At 40.6% G+C, this 17,675-nt stretch overlaps 1 protein-coding gene across 1 annotated transcript in view; it reads left to right on the top strand.

Moving 5' to 3' along the window:
* The window catches only part of ROS1 (ROS proto-oncogene 1, receptor tyrosine kinase), a 155,056-nt gene that overhangs the window by 65,070 nt on the left and 72,311 nt on the right, over window positions 1-17,675 (top strand). Inside the window, exons 19-24 of the mRNA XM_030886771.1 lie at window positions 1,843-2,060; window positions 2,379-2,539; window positions 2,929-3,073; window positions 5,663-5,925; window positions 16,184-16,247; window positions 16,576-16,778. Coding sequence (XP_030742631.1) covers window positions 1,843-2,060; window positions 2,379-2,539; window positions 2,929-3,073; window positions 5,663-5,925; window positions 16,184-16,247; window positions 16,576-16,778 — 1,054 coding nt within the window. The remainder of the gene's footprint in view (window positions 1-1,842; window positions 2,061-2,378; window positions 2,540-2,928; window positions 3,074-5,662; window positions 5,926-16,183; window positions 16,248-16,575; window positions 16,779-17,675) is intronic.

The following is a 17,675-nucleotide window of genomic DNA, read 5'->3' as shown; positions in this document are numbered from 1 at the left end:
CCCAGGAGGCAAGAGAATTTTGGGAATGATGAGGGCAACAAATGTATAGATGTGCTTTACACAATTGATCTATGTATTGTGATAAATTGTATGAGCCCCAATAAATTGATTAATTAAATTAAAAAAAAAAAAGATTCACTGAATTTTTATTTTGTCAAGACCCTTAGTGGTGTAATGGCTACTAACCACAAAGTCAACAGTTTGAATCCACTCGCCACTTTTCGGGAGTCCATGTGTGGAAATCCAAAATGACAGTTCTATGCTCCTGTGCATCAGAATTGACTAGATGGCAGGGAGGTGTGTTTTTTGGGTTTTTTCGAGGTGGGTGTAAACTGGAATAATTTTAGAAAGAACCATGGTGATTAAAAATATATATATCATTTCAAAATGCCCTTTCATTGAGGAAAGACTATAAAATCAATTCAAAAAATAATCTGCTTAATTGGATTTCCCAATCAGAAAGGACACATTTTGACTAAGATATAGAAGATGGTAACCAGACAGTTGTGATAGAATGAAGTTAAAGGCCAAGCTGGAACACTGAATGGAGATTACGTGTTGACAGAACCAGGAGTGGGAGGGGATACCACTCACTGCGCAAAAACCTCTCAGCAGGTTGGGACTCGTGAATTGGTTTTCACGATCTCACTTGCTATGGTTTCTCAGCCATAAAGGGTTTGGGGAGGGGGGTCCATCTTCCTACTTCTAGAGGAGTCCACGATGAAAGGAAATCAACTGCATCATCATTGGTATGTCCGTATTTTACAGATGGCTAGGGGAGAGGTGATTTGATTAAAGTTACACTTTCAACGATTGAGCAGTTCAGGGGTTCCTTGCACTTCTGTCTAATTTTGAAGCAGCCGCCTCTGAAGTGTGTGTCCTGTAGTCTATGAGTCAATCAATCCACAGCGAGGCCCATTGCTTCCCAGGCCCTAGAACAGTCACGTGGGCAAGTTTTCACCATCAGGGTGAACTGAGTTAGGTAACGGTTAAGGCAGTTGCTGGGAAACGAGGGATCTTCATGAAGGGGTGAGGGGAAGGGGCAGATGAACGGAAAGAACAGCTGCCCAAGCCAATGAAGTCTGACCAGGCCTGTGAGTAACGGCTGCTTCGGGTGTCTGTGACCCACACTCTTTACGGACACCCAATTCAGGAACCATTGTTCCTTTTCATTTCTAGAAAAATGCCCACACCTTACCTTTTCTTCCACATCCCTTAGATGTAACAAGTTACCTTATCTTGGTGACATTTACACCCAGTCCCAACTCTTTGCTTCTCGAGCATGGTTTACTACATTATTTTAGATCATCTCTGATTGACCACAACCCACATCCCTCATTTACAGGCAATCTTTGGACCTCATGCTGATGGCAAATCCATATTTCATTTTTTGGTTTTTACTGATTCTGTTTCTGGATAGAAATCTTGTCTCTAAGTCCTAAAAATACTTTTCCTTGGTCTTTCTTCTGCTCTGCTAATTTTATAGGAACATATAAAATAAGCTAAAGATTTATCTCTGTGTTAAATGATTCAAGTTATGCTTTTGACATATAATATTACAAAGACAATTTTTAACATGTTGCAATGTGGGTAACACTCTTGCTGTTGCAATATTACATTAATGACTTCTAGAAAATTTGCCTTGTATCTACTTTGGAAAAAAAATGTAAAAAAACTATCAATTTAATAGGAATTAAGAACAATGACAATTTTTGTGGCAAAGTATGTTCTCATACCCAAGCACTCACATACTTACACTTGGTCTCACCAGTACTTGTATGCATCGGCCCTTTCTCCCATTTCATATATACATACTATTTGTGTATTGATGTTATGTTTTAGCAGCATGGGTAATACTACCATCACAGAATTCGCAGCCTGGAGTACTTCTGAAATTTCCCAGAATGCACTGATGTACTATAGTGGTCGACTCTTCTGGATCAATGGTTTTAGGATTATTACAGCTCAAGAAATTGGTCAGAGAACCAGTGTCTCTGTTTTAGAACCAGCTAAATTTAATCAATTCACAATTATCCAGACATCTCTCAAGCCCCTACCAGGTACAGTGTTTTAATTCTTCTCCGCTCCCCTCCCTTCCCCAATATTCAATAAATGTTTAGGATGGGGTTTAGTTTTAAGAATAATGTTTTCAGAGGAAAGGGCGTTAGTAGTTTTTGGTTTGTTTGCTGTGTGTTTTACCTTAAGCAAAGTTTACAGCCTGAACAAAAATCAGAAAAGGATAAATTTCAGGATAATAGAGAAAAGAAATATTTTATTTTGGTATAAATAATTAGTAACTTTGATTGATTTTCCATGATTTCTGTGATAATGGATATATTCTTAATCCCTCTATTTTTTTTCTTTCTTCTATCCCATAGGGAACTTTTCCTTCACCCCTAAGGTTATTCCAGATTCTGTTCCAGAGTCATCATTTAGGATAGAAGGAAATGCCCTACGCTTCCAGATCCGGTGGGATGCGCCCCCGGCAGTGGATTGGGGCCTGATTTTCTACAGTGTGGAATTCAGTACGCACTCTAAGGTATGGTTTGGTTCTGTTAGCTTCTCTTTCTCCATCTGACTCTGTCATCTACATTAGCCCTTCCAACACTGTTTGTTTGCACTTTCGTCCCTCCACCCAGATTATCCTCTTTGCTGTTCCCGAAGCATTTGACCAGTCAGATTATTCCTAAAACCTCCTGTTGATAGCCAAACTCGGGCTACTTTGTGGTTACAGTGAACTGCTTTGTGACTACAGTTAGATACACTTTAAATGATTTGTAAAGCAAGATGTGGGACTTAATCAAAATCGGCATTTCCCAACTGTAGGCTTAGACTTTGCATGTGAATTTGAATCTGGAGAATTAAATTAGAAATAAGAGTATATGATTCTCTCCCTAAGAAAATGATGTGTTTGTGTTTGTGTTTTAGTTTCTGGCTAGTGAGCAGCAACCTTTACCTGTATTTACTGTGGAAGGCCTGGCGCCCTATGCCTTATTTAATCTTTCGGTCACTCCTTACACCTACTGGGGAAAGGGCCCGAAAGCATCTGTATCACTTCGAGCACCTGAAGCAGGTACAGGGGTTAACATTGTTCTTATGAAATAAAATAAAAGTAGAATCTTTCTTCCCATGATCTTGACTGGACATTTAGAAGTTCTAAAAAAAAAAAAATTGGGGGTCTTCTAAATATGCTTAGATCCCTTAAAGACCTTTTGTAGCTTTCAATAGCACCATTAAAATAGATCTGCACGATTTCTTCCAAAGTAATATTTCAAGGAATTAACCTTAGAGAATGTTTTACTTGACGGTCATGATCGATGAGCAGGCAGGAACATGACTAAGCAGGTGTGGAACGCTTCATAAGAAAAGCAGGCAGTTAGGAGCAAAAGCAGGTTTATCAGGAGGCGCTATTCTCAGAGTTCACCACAGTTGAATAACTGATGTCGACATTAATAAACTGATGTCTTAATTAATATAGTTTTTTGTAGTTAAGTTTAAAAAGTGTGATTGACTTTTCCTTAATGTCCCTACCACTTTAGAAATGTACAAAGCACATTTATATGGATTGTCCCCTGATTAAACATTTATTACATACCTATCATGTGTTGGAGACGTCACTGAATTCCAACCCCTCCCAGAAGTAGGCAGAACAGGTGTTCCGTTTTTACACTATGCAAAAGCAAACATGGACCCAGAAGTTGTCCAGTTTGTAAAAACAGCTAATATGGCAGGGCTGGGACTTAGTGTAGACTTTTCCCTACGGTATCAAGTAATAGATCAAATCTTTATTTAGTCATTTTTACAAGTGTGGATTAAGAGTAGTAGCACACAAGTTAATTGATATAGAAATCTTCTAGCAGAGGAACTGGCAGCCAGTAAAAGCATAATGAATATAGATACCCACTCTCCATTGCATTTTATACTGTCAGAATTCGTCACCACTATTTATATAGGAGTTTTGTAGCAGGGAGCTAGACGGATTCTAGAGCACTTAGCCTCGGAACCCAGGTTTGCTGTTTGACTTTGTCTTTGGATATGAGCATTGGCAAGATTGCCCTGTAGAAATGAGCTGACTGCACCCCCTTAGACTCGAAGGGTTCTCAACCTTCCTAATGCTGCGACCCTTTAATACAGTTCCTCGTGTTGTGGTGACCCCCCAAAGGGGTCGCGACCCACAGGTTGAGAACTGCTGCTTTAGAGGCTGCATTGAAGGCCAGAATCAGCGCAGTGACGAGGATGACGGGGCAATATGGAAGAATGAGAAAATTTGAATCGTGTCCTCAAGGAATTTGCAACATAATTGGGAAATTGTTGAAATTGATGGACCCTATTAAGGTTATTCAGTCCAGTACTAGATTTGGGGAGATTTCATGAGGAATAAGAGAAGATGTCGGAGCTCTGGTGGAGCAGTGGTTAAGTGCTCATCTGAAAACTGGGCTGTTCAGACTCAGCAGCTGTGCTGCAGGAGAAGCTGAAACGGTCTGCTTTTGAAACTGTTCCCAGCCTGGGAAATGGCTGCTCTCCTTGTAGGTTTGTCAGGTATTGGAATCGGCTTGACAGCAGTAGTAGGTTTTACGTCTTTGTTTTTAGCTTTGGTTTAGAAAAAATCGCATGTGTGTGTGTGGTTGGGAGACAGACAGATGCCTCGAATGGTGAGGGAAGCGTGCGAGTGAGGCGTGAGCAGTGACGGTATGCCAGAGAGAATGGGCACCACGGTAACCTCCATTCTCACCAAGCTGCTTCAGGTTCGTAGGAGGAGAACACCAATCCGGTTTGCTATGATCAGGACACACCTGGAGAGAATGGAGTGGAAACTAGCCGGTTCCCAGAGAACTTTTGGAAGAGAGTTGCTGCATGTGAAAAGTACAAATGTAAAGAAGCTGGAAGCTGGACGAAGAGTATGAATGTGGAACAGCGAGAAAGATGTGATTGGAATGTGATGAGGGCTAGCAAGAGAGGCTGATCTAGGGTGGAATCGCTGGTTAGGCCGAGGATAGTCTCTTGATTAAAGGACTGGGAGAGGGGAAAAAACCCAGCTTGATTTGCCTCCAGAATAAAGGAGCACTTTCCTCCGAATCTCAGACCACAGCACTGTGTGTGCTACCACCGTTCTCCAAAACCTTTGCCTTCTGGAAGGGTTCTGGGTGAGAATGCTGGGCTCGCTGAGCTGTCCCATTTTGCCTTTCAGTGACGACAGGACAGAGAGGGTCCTATCTTTTTCCTGGGGCCTGCTATTCCCATCGGCAGCCACAGTACTAAGTCAGGGTGAGACTGAAAAGTACATTTTAGAAGAAAAATCACGCACCTTCCATCTACATAGGACAGAGATGAGAAAGAATGAGAAAGGTGTGGCAGGAAGATTTTGAGTGGGGTGTCTTTTCCTGTCAGTAAGATTTGCGGAAGCAAATCAGGATCTGTTTCTCAAGAAGTCCATGGGATATTCTTTCCTGAAGGTTTATTAAGAACGGTATATATCTTTTGTTGTTGTTTTCTTAATCATTTTATTTGGGGCTCATACCACTCTTATCACAATCCATACAGAATGGTAATATCTGAACTGCCTAGAATAAGGTGTATTTATTGTTAGATAGCTCCACACCCTTATCACACATGGCAGAATCCAGTCTTCTTCTCCTTTCTGCTTTTATCATCTGCTTTTCAGTTCCCTCCGCACCAGAGAATCCCAGGATATTTGTCTTACCAAGTGGAAACTATGCCAATAATAATGAGGTCGTGGTGGAATTTAGGTGGAATAAGCCTAAGCATGAAAATGGTGTCTTAACAAAATTTGAAATTTTCTACCAAATATTCAATCGAAGCATGGCGAACACAACCTTTGAAGACTGGATTGCTGTCGATGTCACTCCCTCCACAATGTCCTTTCAACTAGAGGGCATGAGACCTCAGTACATCGTTCTTTTCCAGGTACGAGACGGAAAATGGGAATTGCTGGCTCTTCATAAAGTAAAGCAAACGATCAAAGGAGCAGATTAGAATTCTGTACCATGCTCTCTCAAAACTGTGAAGTATGTTGTGATCATGGGGATTTAGTGGGAAGCAACAGTCCAAAGGAGAGAATACAAACAGTAAGGCAAAGGGGTTTGTTTTTTTTTAAGGCAAAGGGGATTTCACAGTTCTCTGGCACTCAGGAAACTTCCCAGATTCCGTCAGCCATTATTGTTGCACCTGCTACTTCAGGTCATGACTTGTGGATGCTCTCGTTTGTATTACCTCATGTGGTTCTCAGATTGTGAAGAACAAGCCAAGTGCAGGTATATCCACCATTGTCAAAGTTACATAGAACTAAGTCCGTGTTGTAAACTTCCAGTTCTTTTCCTTTCATCCCATCAACTTTGTGGATCATCTGGGTGCCGAACCCTGGCGCTGTTCATGAAAAGAGATAGTTGAAATCTCACCATTTCACTAGTTGGCACCACCATGATGCTGATAAAGGAGAATGTTAGGGAGACAGATAAGAATAAAAGCTACCGTTACCTCTATATTAGTGTTTTAAATTCAATATGAGACCTCTTTCCACTTATCACAGGTGACTTGATTTTTCGGATTCTCAGTATAGACTTGGTGACAGTGCACATGATAATAAACTTATCTTCCACATCTCTTAGGGTAAAATAATGCTTTGATGAAGTTGTAGGAATCTGATTTTCCTAAACTAGCTATTGATATTTGAAAACCAGTTGCTTGTATGTGAATGCTTTTATTTCTGGGTTTTCTATTCTGGTTTAAAAATTTTTATGAAATACTTTTATTGGGAGCTCTTACAGTTCTTATCACAATCCATACCTTCTTCCATTCTGTCAAGCGCATTTGTACATATGCTGCCATCAACATTTTCAAGGCATTTTCTTTCTACTTGGGCCCTTGACATCAGTTCCTCATTTTTCCCCTCCCTCGCTCCCCCATCCTCCCTTCCTCATGAACCCTTGATATTTTACTGACAGGAAAAGGCACCCCACTCAGAATCTTCCTGCCACACCTTTCTCATTCTGGTTGGAGTTGGGCTATATGGTGTTCTCCTACTTGTGCTTGGTGGAGATTGGTTTTCTGGACATAGTGAGTTGGCAAGGATCTTCTGCAAGGTTGGGTGTCTTGTGGCGTATTCTTTGAGTTTTTCCATGTCCTGGGAGACCCTTAACTCTCCTTCTATCTTAATGGATAATTTGGCAGGGTAGAGGATTCTTGGGCAGGTGTTTTTTTTCTTTCAGCTTTTGGAAGATGTCACTCCACTCTCTCCTCCGCTTCATGATTTCTGCTGATAGGTCTGAGCATATGCTTACCTGAAAACCACTGTATGTGACTGTCTTCCTTTCTCTTGCTGCCCTTAGGATTTTCTCTTTTTCCTCGACATTGAATAGTTTAACTAGTATTTGCCTTGGTGAGTTCTTTCTGGGGTTTAGTCTAATTGGTGTCCTCGCTGCTTCCTGTATGAATGTCTGATTCCCATTCATTAAGGTGGGAAAGCTTGCTTCCAGAAATTCCCTCGCTAATTTAGCTGTTGACTTCTTTACTGCATCTTGTTCTGGTAGACCAATTATTTGAATTTTATTCCTATTCATAGCATCTGTCATTGATCTCAGGTTTTCTTCTGCCTCTTTTGCCATCTTATTTGACTGTCTTTCTCATTTGCTGAGGTCTGCCTGATTGTCTTCAGGATGACTGATATGATTCTCTGCCTCCTCTAGTCTGTTCGTGAGATCCATGATCTTGTGCAGCTTTTTTACTTCATCCATTAGCTCTGGTATTTCCCTTTGGTAAGGGGACTTCATCTCCTCTATCATTGCACCCTTATTCTGCGTAGCTTCCCTTATCTCCTGTATTACTCCAAGCAGCCTTCTGAAAATTTCTTTTTGTAGCAGATCAACATCTGATTCTTCTAGGAGCATCGCCAACTCTGCCGTTGTGACTTGTCTTTCTTGTTTTCTTGTTGGGAGTGATGCAGTATGCTTTTGCTTACATGGCAATTTCATAGAGCTGGGCACCATATTTATGGGAGACTTTGTCTGTGCGACTGGTAATGGTGTTTTCTGTGGCCTACTATGCTGGTTGGTCGGATTGCTGTGTAGGCAGGTGCTATGTTGACAAGGAGGGGCCTCAGAGACTGGAGCGAGGCTGGTGAGTGTATGTATGCACCTGGGCTGAGTTGATCTGGGCTGTCAGGGCACAATTTTCAGGCTCTTTAAAAAACGTTTTTTTTAGAGGCACCTAATAGAAATCAATGGTGGGGGAGGACACACTGCCATGGGAGGTGGTGCTGAGCAATGTGGGGACAACCCCACTGCAGCTGGTACTGGTGCCAGGAGAAAGCCTCCACAGGGTGAAGGTTTCAGGCACAGGTGGGCGCAGCTGTGGGGAACTCCATATGACTGCTGGGTAACTCCAGGCACAGCGATATGGCTGCAGGAGGCCAATGGGCAGGTGGTGGCCGTGTTGGGGTCTGAGGTGCTGTAGCCGCGGGGGCGGGGAGCTCCAGCGATTGGGTTGCTGGGTTCCAGAGCTATGCTTGATTTGGAAGTAAGATGCCCTCTGGACCAAGGATGTCCTCCCCACTGTTCCATGTGCAGGGCGGGAGGGGCTGGGGCAGTGATGAACCACGCTGCTGGGGAAGTGGTGGGCACCGTGCTTGTGGACATGGCAGATGCGGCTGCGGCAGGAGTGGAGGGGTCCCAGGCACTGGTGCAAGGAGTCTCCACAGTCCCAGGTCGGAGGGACCAGTGCTTGTCGGTGGGATTACCACCTAGTGGAGAGCGGGGACCTGCAGGAGATGGGAGCAACTCCCCTAGGTGGGCATTGCGAGTGGACAGTTGCTATGCGGTGGTCCAGCTGTGGCTTTGGAACTCAGCAAGGCAGCCGTCCAGCTCCTGGAGTGGCAACCAGGCCGTGGGCTGAGGGGGCACTCGGCAGGTGGAGACTGCGGTGGCGTGCAGAAGCAGCACAGCCAGCGGGAAATCCCTGGATCAGGTCACAGATCTCAGGGGCTTTGAAGCAAGGCGGATGTGGGTGGGGGCCGCCTCCAGGACAGAGGAAGCACCTCAGGCTGTCGTGGGGTCATTTCACTTACCAGAATCCTCTCACTTGTCCTCCTGGACACCAGGCTCACCGATCCCTGCGGCAATCCCACTATGGACTGCTTACCTCTTCTCCTATTTTCATGATATCTTTTTCAGCGCTCTCTTTGCTGTTAATAGGAATCCAATTGATTTCTCCTGGTTAATCTTGTATCCTGCTATTTTAGTAAATACCCTAATTGTTGCCAAGAGTCTTTGGTGGAGACTTGGGTGGTTCTCACTATATAAAATCATATCTGCTAATAGCAAGAGTTCACTTCTTTGCATGCTTGTATTCCTTTGATTTCGTTTTGTTGACTAATGGTTCTGCTAAGACTTCCACCATGATATTGAAAAAGTGTAATACACCTTTCAAGTTGAAGGACAGAATAATTAGAAAGACATTCAACAAAGACACCAAAGAATTAAAGAACACAATCAACCAACTTGACCTCAAAGACATATGCAGAACATTTTAAACAACTGCACAATACACATCGTTTTCTAATGGACGTGAAAGATTTTTCAGGGTAGACTATGATATATATGGAGCCACAAAGCAAGTCTCAAAGATGAAAATATTACAAAGCATCTTCTCAGATCATAACACTAAAATTAGATATCAACAACAGGAAGTTCAAGGCAGAAAATCAATTCCATAGTAATTATATACCACACTGATTAAAAATAATGGGCAATATAGGATTAAAAAAAACCCTCCTGGATCAAGAAAAAAAAGTCACAACATAATAAAACCTTTGGAACACACCAAAAGCAATGATTAGAGGACAATTTAGACAATAAACACTCACATTAAAAAAAACCAGCTTCAATGGAGAGCAAATGTTTTGAGAATGATGAGGGCAATGAATGTACAAATGTGCTTTACACAATTGATATATGTATGGATTGTGATAATAGTTGTATGAGCCCCTAATAAAATGATTAAAAAAAAGAATAAATTATCATTGAATCTTAAAAAAGCAAGAACAGAGAAAACTAAAATCATCATCTTAACACAACATTTCAATAGGAAAAGAGCAGCAAAATTAACCTAGAATCACTAGAAGGAAATAAGTAATAGAGATTAGAGCAGAAATAAATATAGTAGCAGCAAAACAATAGAAAGAGTAATGAAGACAAGATGTTGATTCTTTAAAATCATTAATAAAATTAACAAACCACTGGCAAATCTAACAAAGACAAAGGAAAAGATGGCAATAACATAAATAAGAAATAAAATGAGTGATGTTATAATAGAACCAGTGAAAATAAAAAGGGTAATAACAGAATACTGTTATTATCAAGCAATTGAGAACATATAAGAAATGAGCAAATTAGTAGAAATATACTACCTACCTAAACTAACATTAAAAATAAATAGATAAAAGATAAGCATCAGGTCATTAAAACACTCCAAATAACCAACAAAAAGTCCTGGCTTAGATGGCATCGCTGGCTTCATTGGTGAATTCTACCATGCATTCAGTGAAGGTCTCACCAAATTCTACTCAAGGTACAGGAACGGACGGAAACCTTTCAGATATAGTTTATGAGGTGAGCATAACTCTAATAGCAAAGCCAGGCAAAGACATTTCTAAAAAGGAAATTATAGACCAATAACCTGCATGAACATTGGTGCAAAAATCTGAGTCAATAGACTCCAAAAACATAACAAAAAAAGGAGAAGGAGGAGTGGAGGAGGAGGATAAAGAAATACATCACAACCCAGAGGGATTCATATAAAAAAATGCAAGGATGTATGCAAGTTATACATGGATGGTCAAAAACTTGAAAAGCAACACTGGACAACACATATTTTGGTGCCTCCAATGCTCGCCTTGTTTCTGGGTGTATTTAACCTGCTGATTCAAAAACTGGCACCAGTTTTCCACTCTCGGCTCTAGTTTTTGAAATACAGAACACATGCCCCATAGCACTCATCACTCTGCTTACCCATAAAAAAAATCAGGATATTTTAATGTAGTGTTAGCTAGCCTGAGATAGAGGAAGTGCATGCTAGTTTTATTTAAAGTGGTTTATATTGTACTAAATAATTAGGTCAAGTTATACTTCACATGGTGGCAATTGATCGAAAGATACAGCTGAAAAGTGCAAATTACATGAACTCAGAATTTCCCCCCAAGTAATGCTTTACCTTTATTAGAAACCGAACATCACACAGTTCCAACTTGTTAACTTCAAAAGAGACCAGAGAAAAGGGTTACTGTACTCAACAAGGAGCCTGGTGGCATCTTGGGCTAAGTGCTTGATTGCTAGCCATGCGGTAAGCTATTGGCATCCACTGCTCTGCAAGACAGAGAAGAGACTTTCTGTTCTCAGAAATCCACAAGGGATGTCAACCTTTGTCCAATAGGGTCACTATGAGTCACAATTGGCTGATTGGTAGTCAGTTTAATAGCGATTCAAATGTTCTGAAACGCAAAATGGGTCTGAGTTTAAGTTCCTTTATTAAAATGTTCCAGTCTTCTTATCAGGTGGCACAACATCTCCAGCTGTGCTCAGAAACTCTTCAACGAAGAGTTCGAATTTTTCTTACGAAGAAGCTTGCAGTCATCCTCATTTCTGTCACATTTACCAGGAATGACCCATTGGCTTCTACATATTAAAATGTGTTCGGACTTGTTTACTCCATAATTTGAAGAAGAAAAATGTAGATCTTTAAAACATTTATGGAAATTACTATTAAGTCTTCCATTTTTGACAGTCTGCATTGTCCGCACATCTTCCAGGTGTGTACCTTTTCAATTTTCTCTTTTAGTTCTCACTCTTTTCAAGCTGTGTCCTGGCTTCTCAGTACCCAATGTGCAGTCTCTCTTTATGGCACAGCCTCCTGTACGAAAGAAAAACACACTGTGCTATAATCAGCCGTATCTCATCGTGGCCCTATAGAACAGAGAAGATGTGCTCCTTTGGGTTTCCGAACATTTAAATCCTTTAAAGGCTACAAAGTGACTGGTGGGTTCAAACCCTGATTTTATGAATGGTAGCTCAAAGCAGAACCCACTAGCTACCATGACCCACTACAGCTGACCTTGGAAGTCTCTTAATATTTAATTCTAAAGACATTTTTCAACCTTGTCTTTGGTCTTATCCTGTAATTTGTGGGTCTGAATTAGTCTCACATTTAAAACTAGTGTGATGAATTAATAAAGTTGTATACTTCATAGCTGAAAACATAGTGGATCACCATATCTAAGAAATTAGAGTGGATCTGGTCTCTCCAATGCAATTTTCTGAATCAGCGCCCCAGATAACTCCAGGAATCAGACTGAAAACCAAGACACAAAGAAAAAAGGGGGTGGGGATGGGTCGGGGGAGTGGGTGGGGGTGTATAATCATGTAAATAAAACGAAGGAAAAGAGCCACATGATTAGATCAGTGGAAACGTAAAAAACATTTGACAAAACCAACTCCATTCCTGATAAAAACACTTAACCAACTAAGAAGAGAAGGAAAATTCCTCAATATAATAAAGGGTATATCCACAAAACCAACAGCCAGCAATTCTCTCATCAGAAGAAACTGAAAGCATTTCTCTTGCAATCAGGAACCAGAAAAGATGCCCTTTATCTCTCCTGTACGTTGTTGTGCTGGAAGTCTTAGCTAGAGCCATCAGGCAAGCAACGGAAAGTCAAAGCTCCCAAATTGGCAAAAAAAAAAAGTTGAACTCTGTAGATAAAATGATCCTTTACATACAAAATTCCAAAGACTGGGTAAAAAATTGTTGAAACTAACGGAAAGATTTATGAAAGCTATAAGGTACAAGATCAACACCAGTTAGTCAGATTTCTTTCTTTCTCTTTCTTTCTTTCTTTCTTTCTTTCTTTCTTTCTTTCTTTCTTCTTTCTTTCTTTTCATTTACCTTCTACTTTATTTAAGAAAAGCACAGCTATCAAATATGACTTTTTAAATCCATAGTTCTTAAATGAAGATTTCACAACTTTAAAAAAATCATTTTATTGGGGGCTTGTACAACTCTTATCAAATCATGCATATATCCACGTGTCAAGCACATTTGTACATTTGTTGCCATCATCATTCTCAAAACATTTGCTTTCTACTTGAGCCCTTGGTATCAGCTCTTCATTTTCCCCTTCCTGACCACCCCCTCCCCCATGAACCCTTAATACTTTAAAAATTATTATTATTATTATTTTGTCATGTCTTACACTGTCCAACATCTCCCTTCACCCACCCAGGGAGGGGGCTATATGTATATCCTTGTAATCGATTATTCCTCTCTAACCCCCTCCCCTCCACCCTCCCAGTATTTCCGCTCTCACCACTGGTCCTGAGGGGGTTCATCTGTCCTGGATTCCCTGTGTTTCCAGTTCCCATCTGTACCAGTGTACATCCTGTGGTCTAGCTGAATTTGTAAGGTAGAATTGGGATTATGTTAGTGGGGAGTGGAGGTGGAGAGGAAGCATTTAAGAACTAGAGGAAAGTTGTATGTTTTTTCATTGCTACACTACACCCTGACTGGCTCCTCTCCATGACCCTTCTGTAAGGGGATGTTCAGTTGCCTACAGATGGGCTTTGGGTCCCCATTCCGCATTCCCCTTCATTCATAATGATAAAAATTTTTGTTCTTTGATGCCTCATACCTGATCCCATTGACACCTCGTGATTGCACAGGCTGGTGTGCTTCTTCCATGTGGGCTTTGTTGCTTCTCAGCTAGATGGCCGCTTGTTTATCTTCAAGCTTTTAGGATGCTATATCTTTTGATAGCTGGGCACCATCAGCTTTCTTCACCACATTTGCTTTTGCACCCATTTTGTCTTTAGCGATCATGTCAGGAAGGTGAGCATCATGGAATGCCAGTTAAATAGAAGAAAGTATTCTTGCATTGATGGAATACTTGAGTGGAGGCCAATGTCCATATGCTACCTTAATACTAAACCTATAAATATATGCACATAAATCTATTTCCCCATCATCATATATAAATAAATTTAAATATATACTAGCCTGTATTTAGATCTCTATAAATGCCCTTTGCCTCCTAGTTCTTTCCTCTCTTTCCTTTTGCTTTCCTCTTGTCCCACTACCATGGTCAGCCTTCATTTGGGTTGCAGTAATTCCTCTCAGTTACACTGCCCTTGATCAAGCCCTACCAGGCCTCTTCCACCCTCCTCACCACTGATTTTGGATCACTCGTTGCTCCCTTGTCCCTGGATTTGTTAACACCACTTCCTTTCCCCCACCTCCCCCTCTCTCATGTCTCCCAAGAACCGTCAAGCCCATTGCTTTCTCCGCCAGATTTTTCATTCAGCCCATCTTATTTAGGCAGACCTGTGGAGATAATAATATGCACAAAACCAAGAGAGAGCAGATTTCTTTACAATAACAAGAGATCGCTGAAAAAAGAAATAAGGAAAACAATGGCATTTATAATAGTAACCAACCTTAAACTTTAAAAATAAATCTTTAAAAAATCAATGTCACTATTAGTCACAATTGAAACTTTAAAAATAAATCTAACCATAGAAATAAAAGATCTTGCAAAGAAAACTACAAAACACTACCACAAAAAACAAAAGAGACTTAGATAGTTGGAAGAATATGCCATACTCATGGATAGGAAGCTTTAACATTGTGAAAATGTCAATACCACCCAAAGCAATCTACAGATATAATGCAATCCTAATTCTGATCCAGAGTCCAACATTATTCTTGAAAGACAGGGAAAAACTAACTTGTTGTGGAAAGGAAAAAGATCCAAGTTTTGCAAAGCTTTACTGAAAAAGAAGAGTAAAGTAGGAGGCTCCTCACTGCCCAGAACCAAACATTGCCATGGCGGTCCAAATCAGGGAGTGCAGGAGTGTCAAGCACATTAAACAGGCTCGAAAATCTAGTAGTAAATCTATTTACAGACAGTTGATCATTGAAAAGGGCCAAAATGTATTCAAAGGGAAAGAGGTAGTCTAGTAAATAGTGCTGGAAAAATGTATATCCATTTTCAGAAGAATGTAACAGGAGCCATATCCCACATCATACATAAAAATGAACTCAAGTTGAATCATGAAAACTGGAAACTTCAAAACTCTACAATGAAAATGTAGGGACAAACATAGATAATACATGGTATGACTTTTATGAGAGTATGTTCACAAATAGAAATAACTTTGATGGAGAATATTTGTGTATTTATTTACTTTTGCTTAGATATATTCATGACTGTGGTGGAACGTACAGAAGGCAAAGTTATGAACCAAAAACTTTGAAGGGCTGAGTCACTGGGCCTGGGGGCTCAGGGTGATAGTGCCACGGATGCCAAGGACAATTGGCATAGCATAGTTCACAAAGACCATGCTCTACATTCTCTTTGGTACATAGTGACCAGGATCTTGAAAGTTTGTGATCAGCCATCTTGAGTACAACAATTGCCCTCTTGGCATCTGGAGCAAAGAAAAGTCAAGAAAATAGAAAATATGTACAAGCAACTAGTCAAATGGACTAATGGACCATGCAAACATCAGTCTCCACAACCTGAGGCTAAAAGAATTATAGTGGTAGCCCGGTTACCAGTTCCAACTGATCTGAAAGAGATCACATTAGAAGGTTTTTGATAGAGGTGGGGAAAAAGTGGAACAAAACTCAACAATAGTTCAGTCCAATAGTTATTGGTTAGACAAAGACTGGTGGAACCCCAAAGATGTCAGTACTCATGCTCTAGGTCTGGAACTGAACTCAGTCCTGTGGCTCAATTTCTAGTCAAACAATAAAATTCATCACTGAGCAGACTCTGACTCTTAGGGACCAAATCAGTTAGGTAGAACTGCCCCTGTGGGTTCCTGAGACTGTTTATGGGAATAGAAATCCTCATCTTTCTCCTGCAGAGTGGCTGGTGGTTTCGAACTGCTAATGTCGTGGTTAATGGCCCAACATGTAACCATTATGCAACCAGGGCTCCCTATGCCACACAATAGACAGGTCTATAATGGGAGTACTCACACTAGAGAAGTACACACCTTAGAATCACCAGCCACTTAAGTTCAACAGGCAGCATTTACCGAAGGATGAGGTGTTGAGAAGGACACACAGGGGGTGTAACAAGTGATATAAATTAGAGACATTCTTTTTATCTCTTCAGGTTCGAGTCTTCACATCCAAAGGGCCAGGACCATTTTCTGACACAGTAAAGTCACAGATATCAGGTATTTATTCCCCAAAATGTGTACAAATAATGCATCGTATTTTAAAATTTTTAAACACTTTAGCCTGCTGATATCCTTAGGGATATGGGTGCTGAAGTTAAGGTCAGATACAATAGTTAATGCATTTTAATTATCACCCAAACAGGCTGAAACAAAACTAGATTTAGAAAGCCTATAAACTCAAACCATTTTCTTGACTGAAATTAGTATACTAAGATTGACCTAAGGGAACCCATGGGTTTCAAAGCTGTCTGACATTGAATCAAGATACTTTGATAAACCACATTTACTTTTCTCTTATATGTTGTTTGCTTGTTTTTGTTTTCAGCAATCAATCCTTTTACATACCTCATAACTCTTTTTGGCAACAAGATACATTTTTTAGATATGGATCTAAATCAAGTTGTGTGGACATTTTCTTCAGAGAAAGACATCAGAGCTATGGGCTACACAGCTGATAATAAGATTGGATATTATGCCCAACGAGATTCTCTCTTCCTTTTGAACATGAACAATCTCTCCAGAGTTGAGGTATTTCACCATATGATTCTTTTGAAACAAAAGAAGTAGAACATTTGCATATCACAATATTCTATAATTTAAAAGACTTGTCAATGTTTAAACCAGCGGTTCTCAACATGTGGGTCGTGACCCCTTTGGGGGTCAAACAACCCTTTCACAGGGGTTGCCTGATTCACAACAGTAGCAAAATTGTAGTTATGAAGTAGCAACAAAAATAATGTTATGGTTGGGGGGTCACCACATCATGAGGAACTATATTAAAGGGTCACGGCATTAGGAAGGTTGAGGACCACTGGTTTAAACCATGCAGATTAGAATGACTGAAAAGTGCAGATTTATAATTTAGCAACAAACAAATATAAAATAAATTTTAAGCAAATGTCATTTATGAGTAATTTATCAACCAGTTATTGAGTTTAGTACTGTGCTAGATCCTGGAATGCACGGAAAAAATCAGCAAGCCCTAGTCTTACGTCATTCTAATACTGGGAAGACAGTTAATGCATGTTGATTAAGAGTCTGAGTTTGGAATACAGCAACCTAGAATCTGATTCTCATTTCATTATTTGCTAGATTTGTGGCCAGTGGCAAGTTATTTCACTTCTGTGACAAATAGTAAGGATTAAATAAGAATCCATGCAAGCCAGTTAGCCCACATGCCGGAGCTAAGACTAGAGAACATGAACTAGTATAACTGTTTTTTTGGGGGTGAGGTGGGGGACCGAATGCAGTGGAATTACAGAGAATGAGAGGACACCTAGTTCAGCTTGGGGTGGTGAGAGTGGTAGACTGGAAAGAGGCCTTGGGATGACCCAGGTGAAGGTGGGGAAGATCATAGGGAATGGCATGTACAAGAGCAAAGGGAGAATGGGATTATAGGACACAGCTAAAACCCAACGTGTGGCT

This window comes from Echinops telfairi, unplaced genomic scaffold, assembly GCF_000313985.2.
Source record: "Echinops telfairi isolate 266 unplaced genomic scaffold, ASM31398v2 ScPeMD7_3533;HRSCAF=4204_0, whole genome shotgun sequence".
Lineage (NCBI taxonomy): Eukaryota > Metazoa > Chordata > Mammalia > Afrosoricida > Tenrecidae > Echinops > Echinops telfairi.
This window is presented reverse-complemented; position numbering and strand designations above follow the sequence as displayed.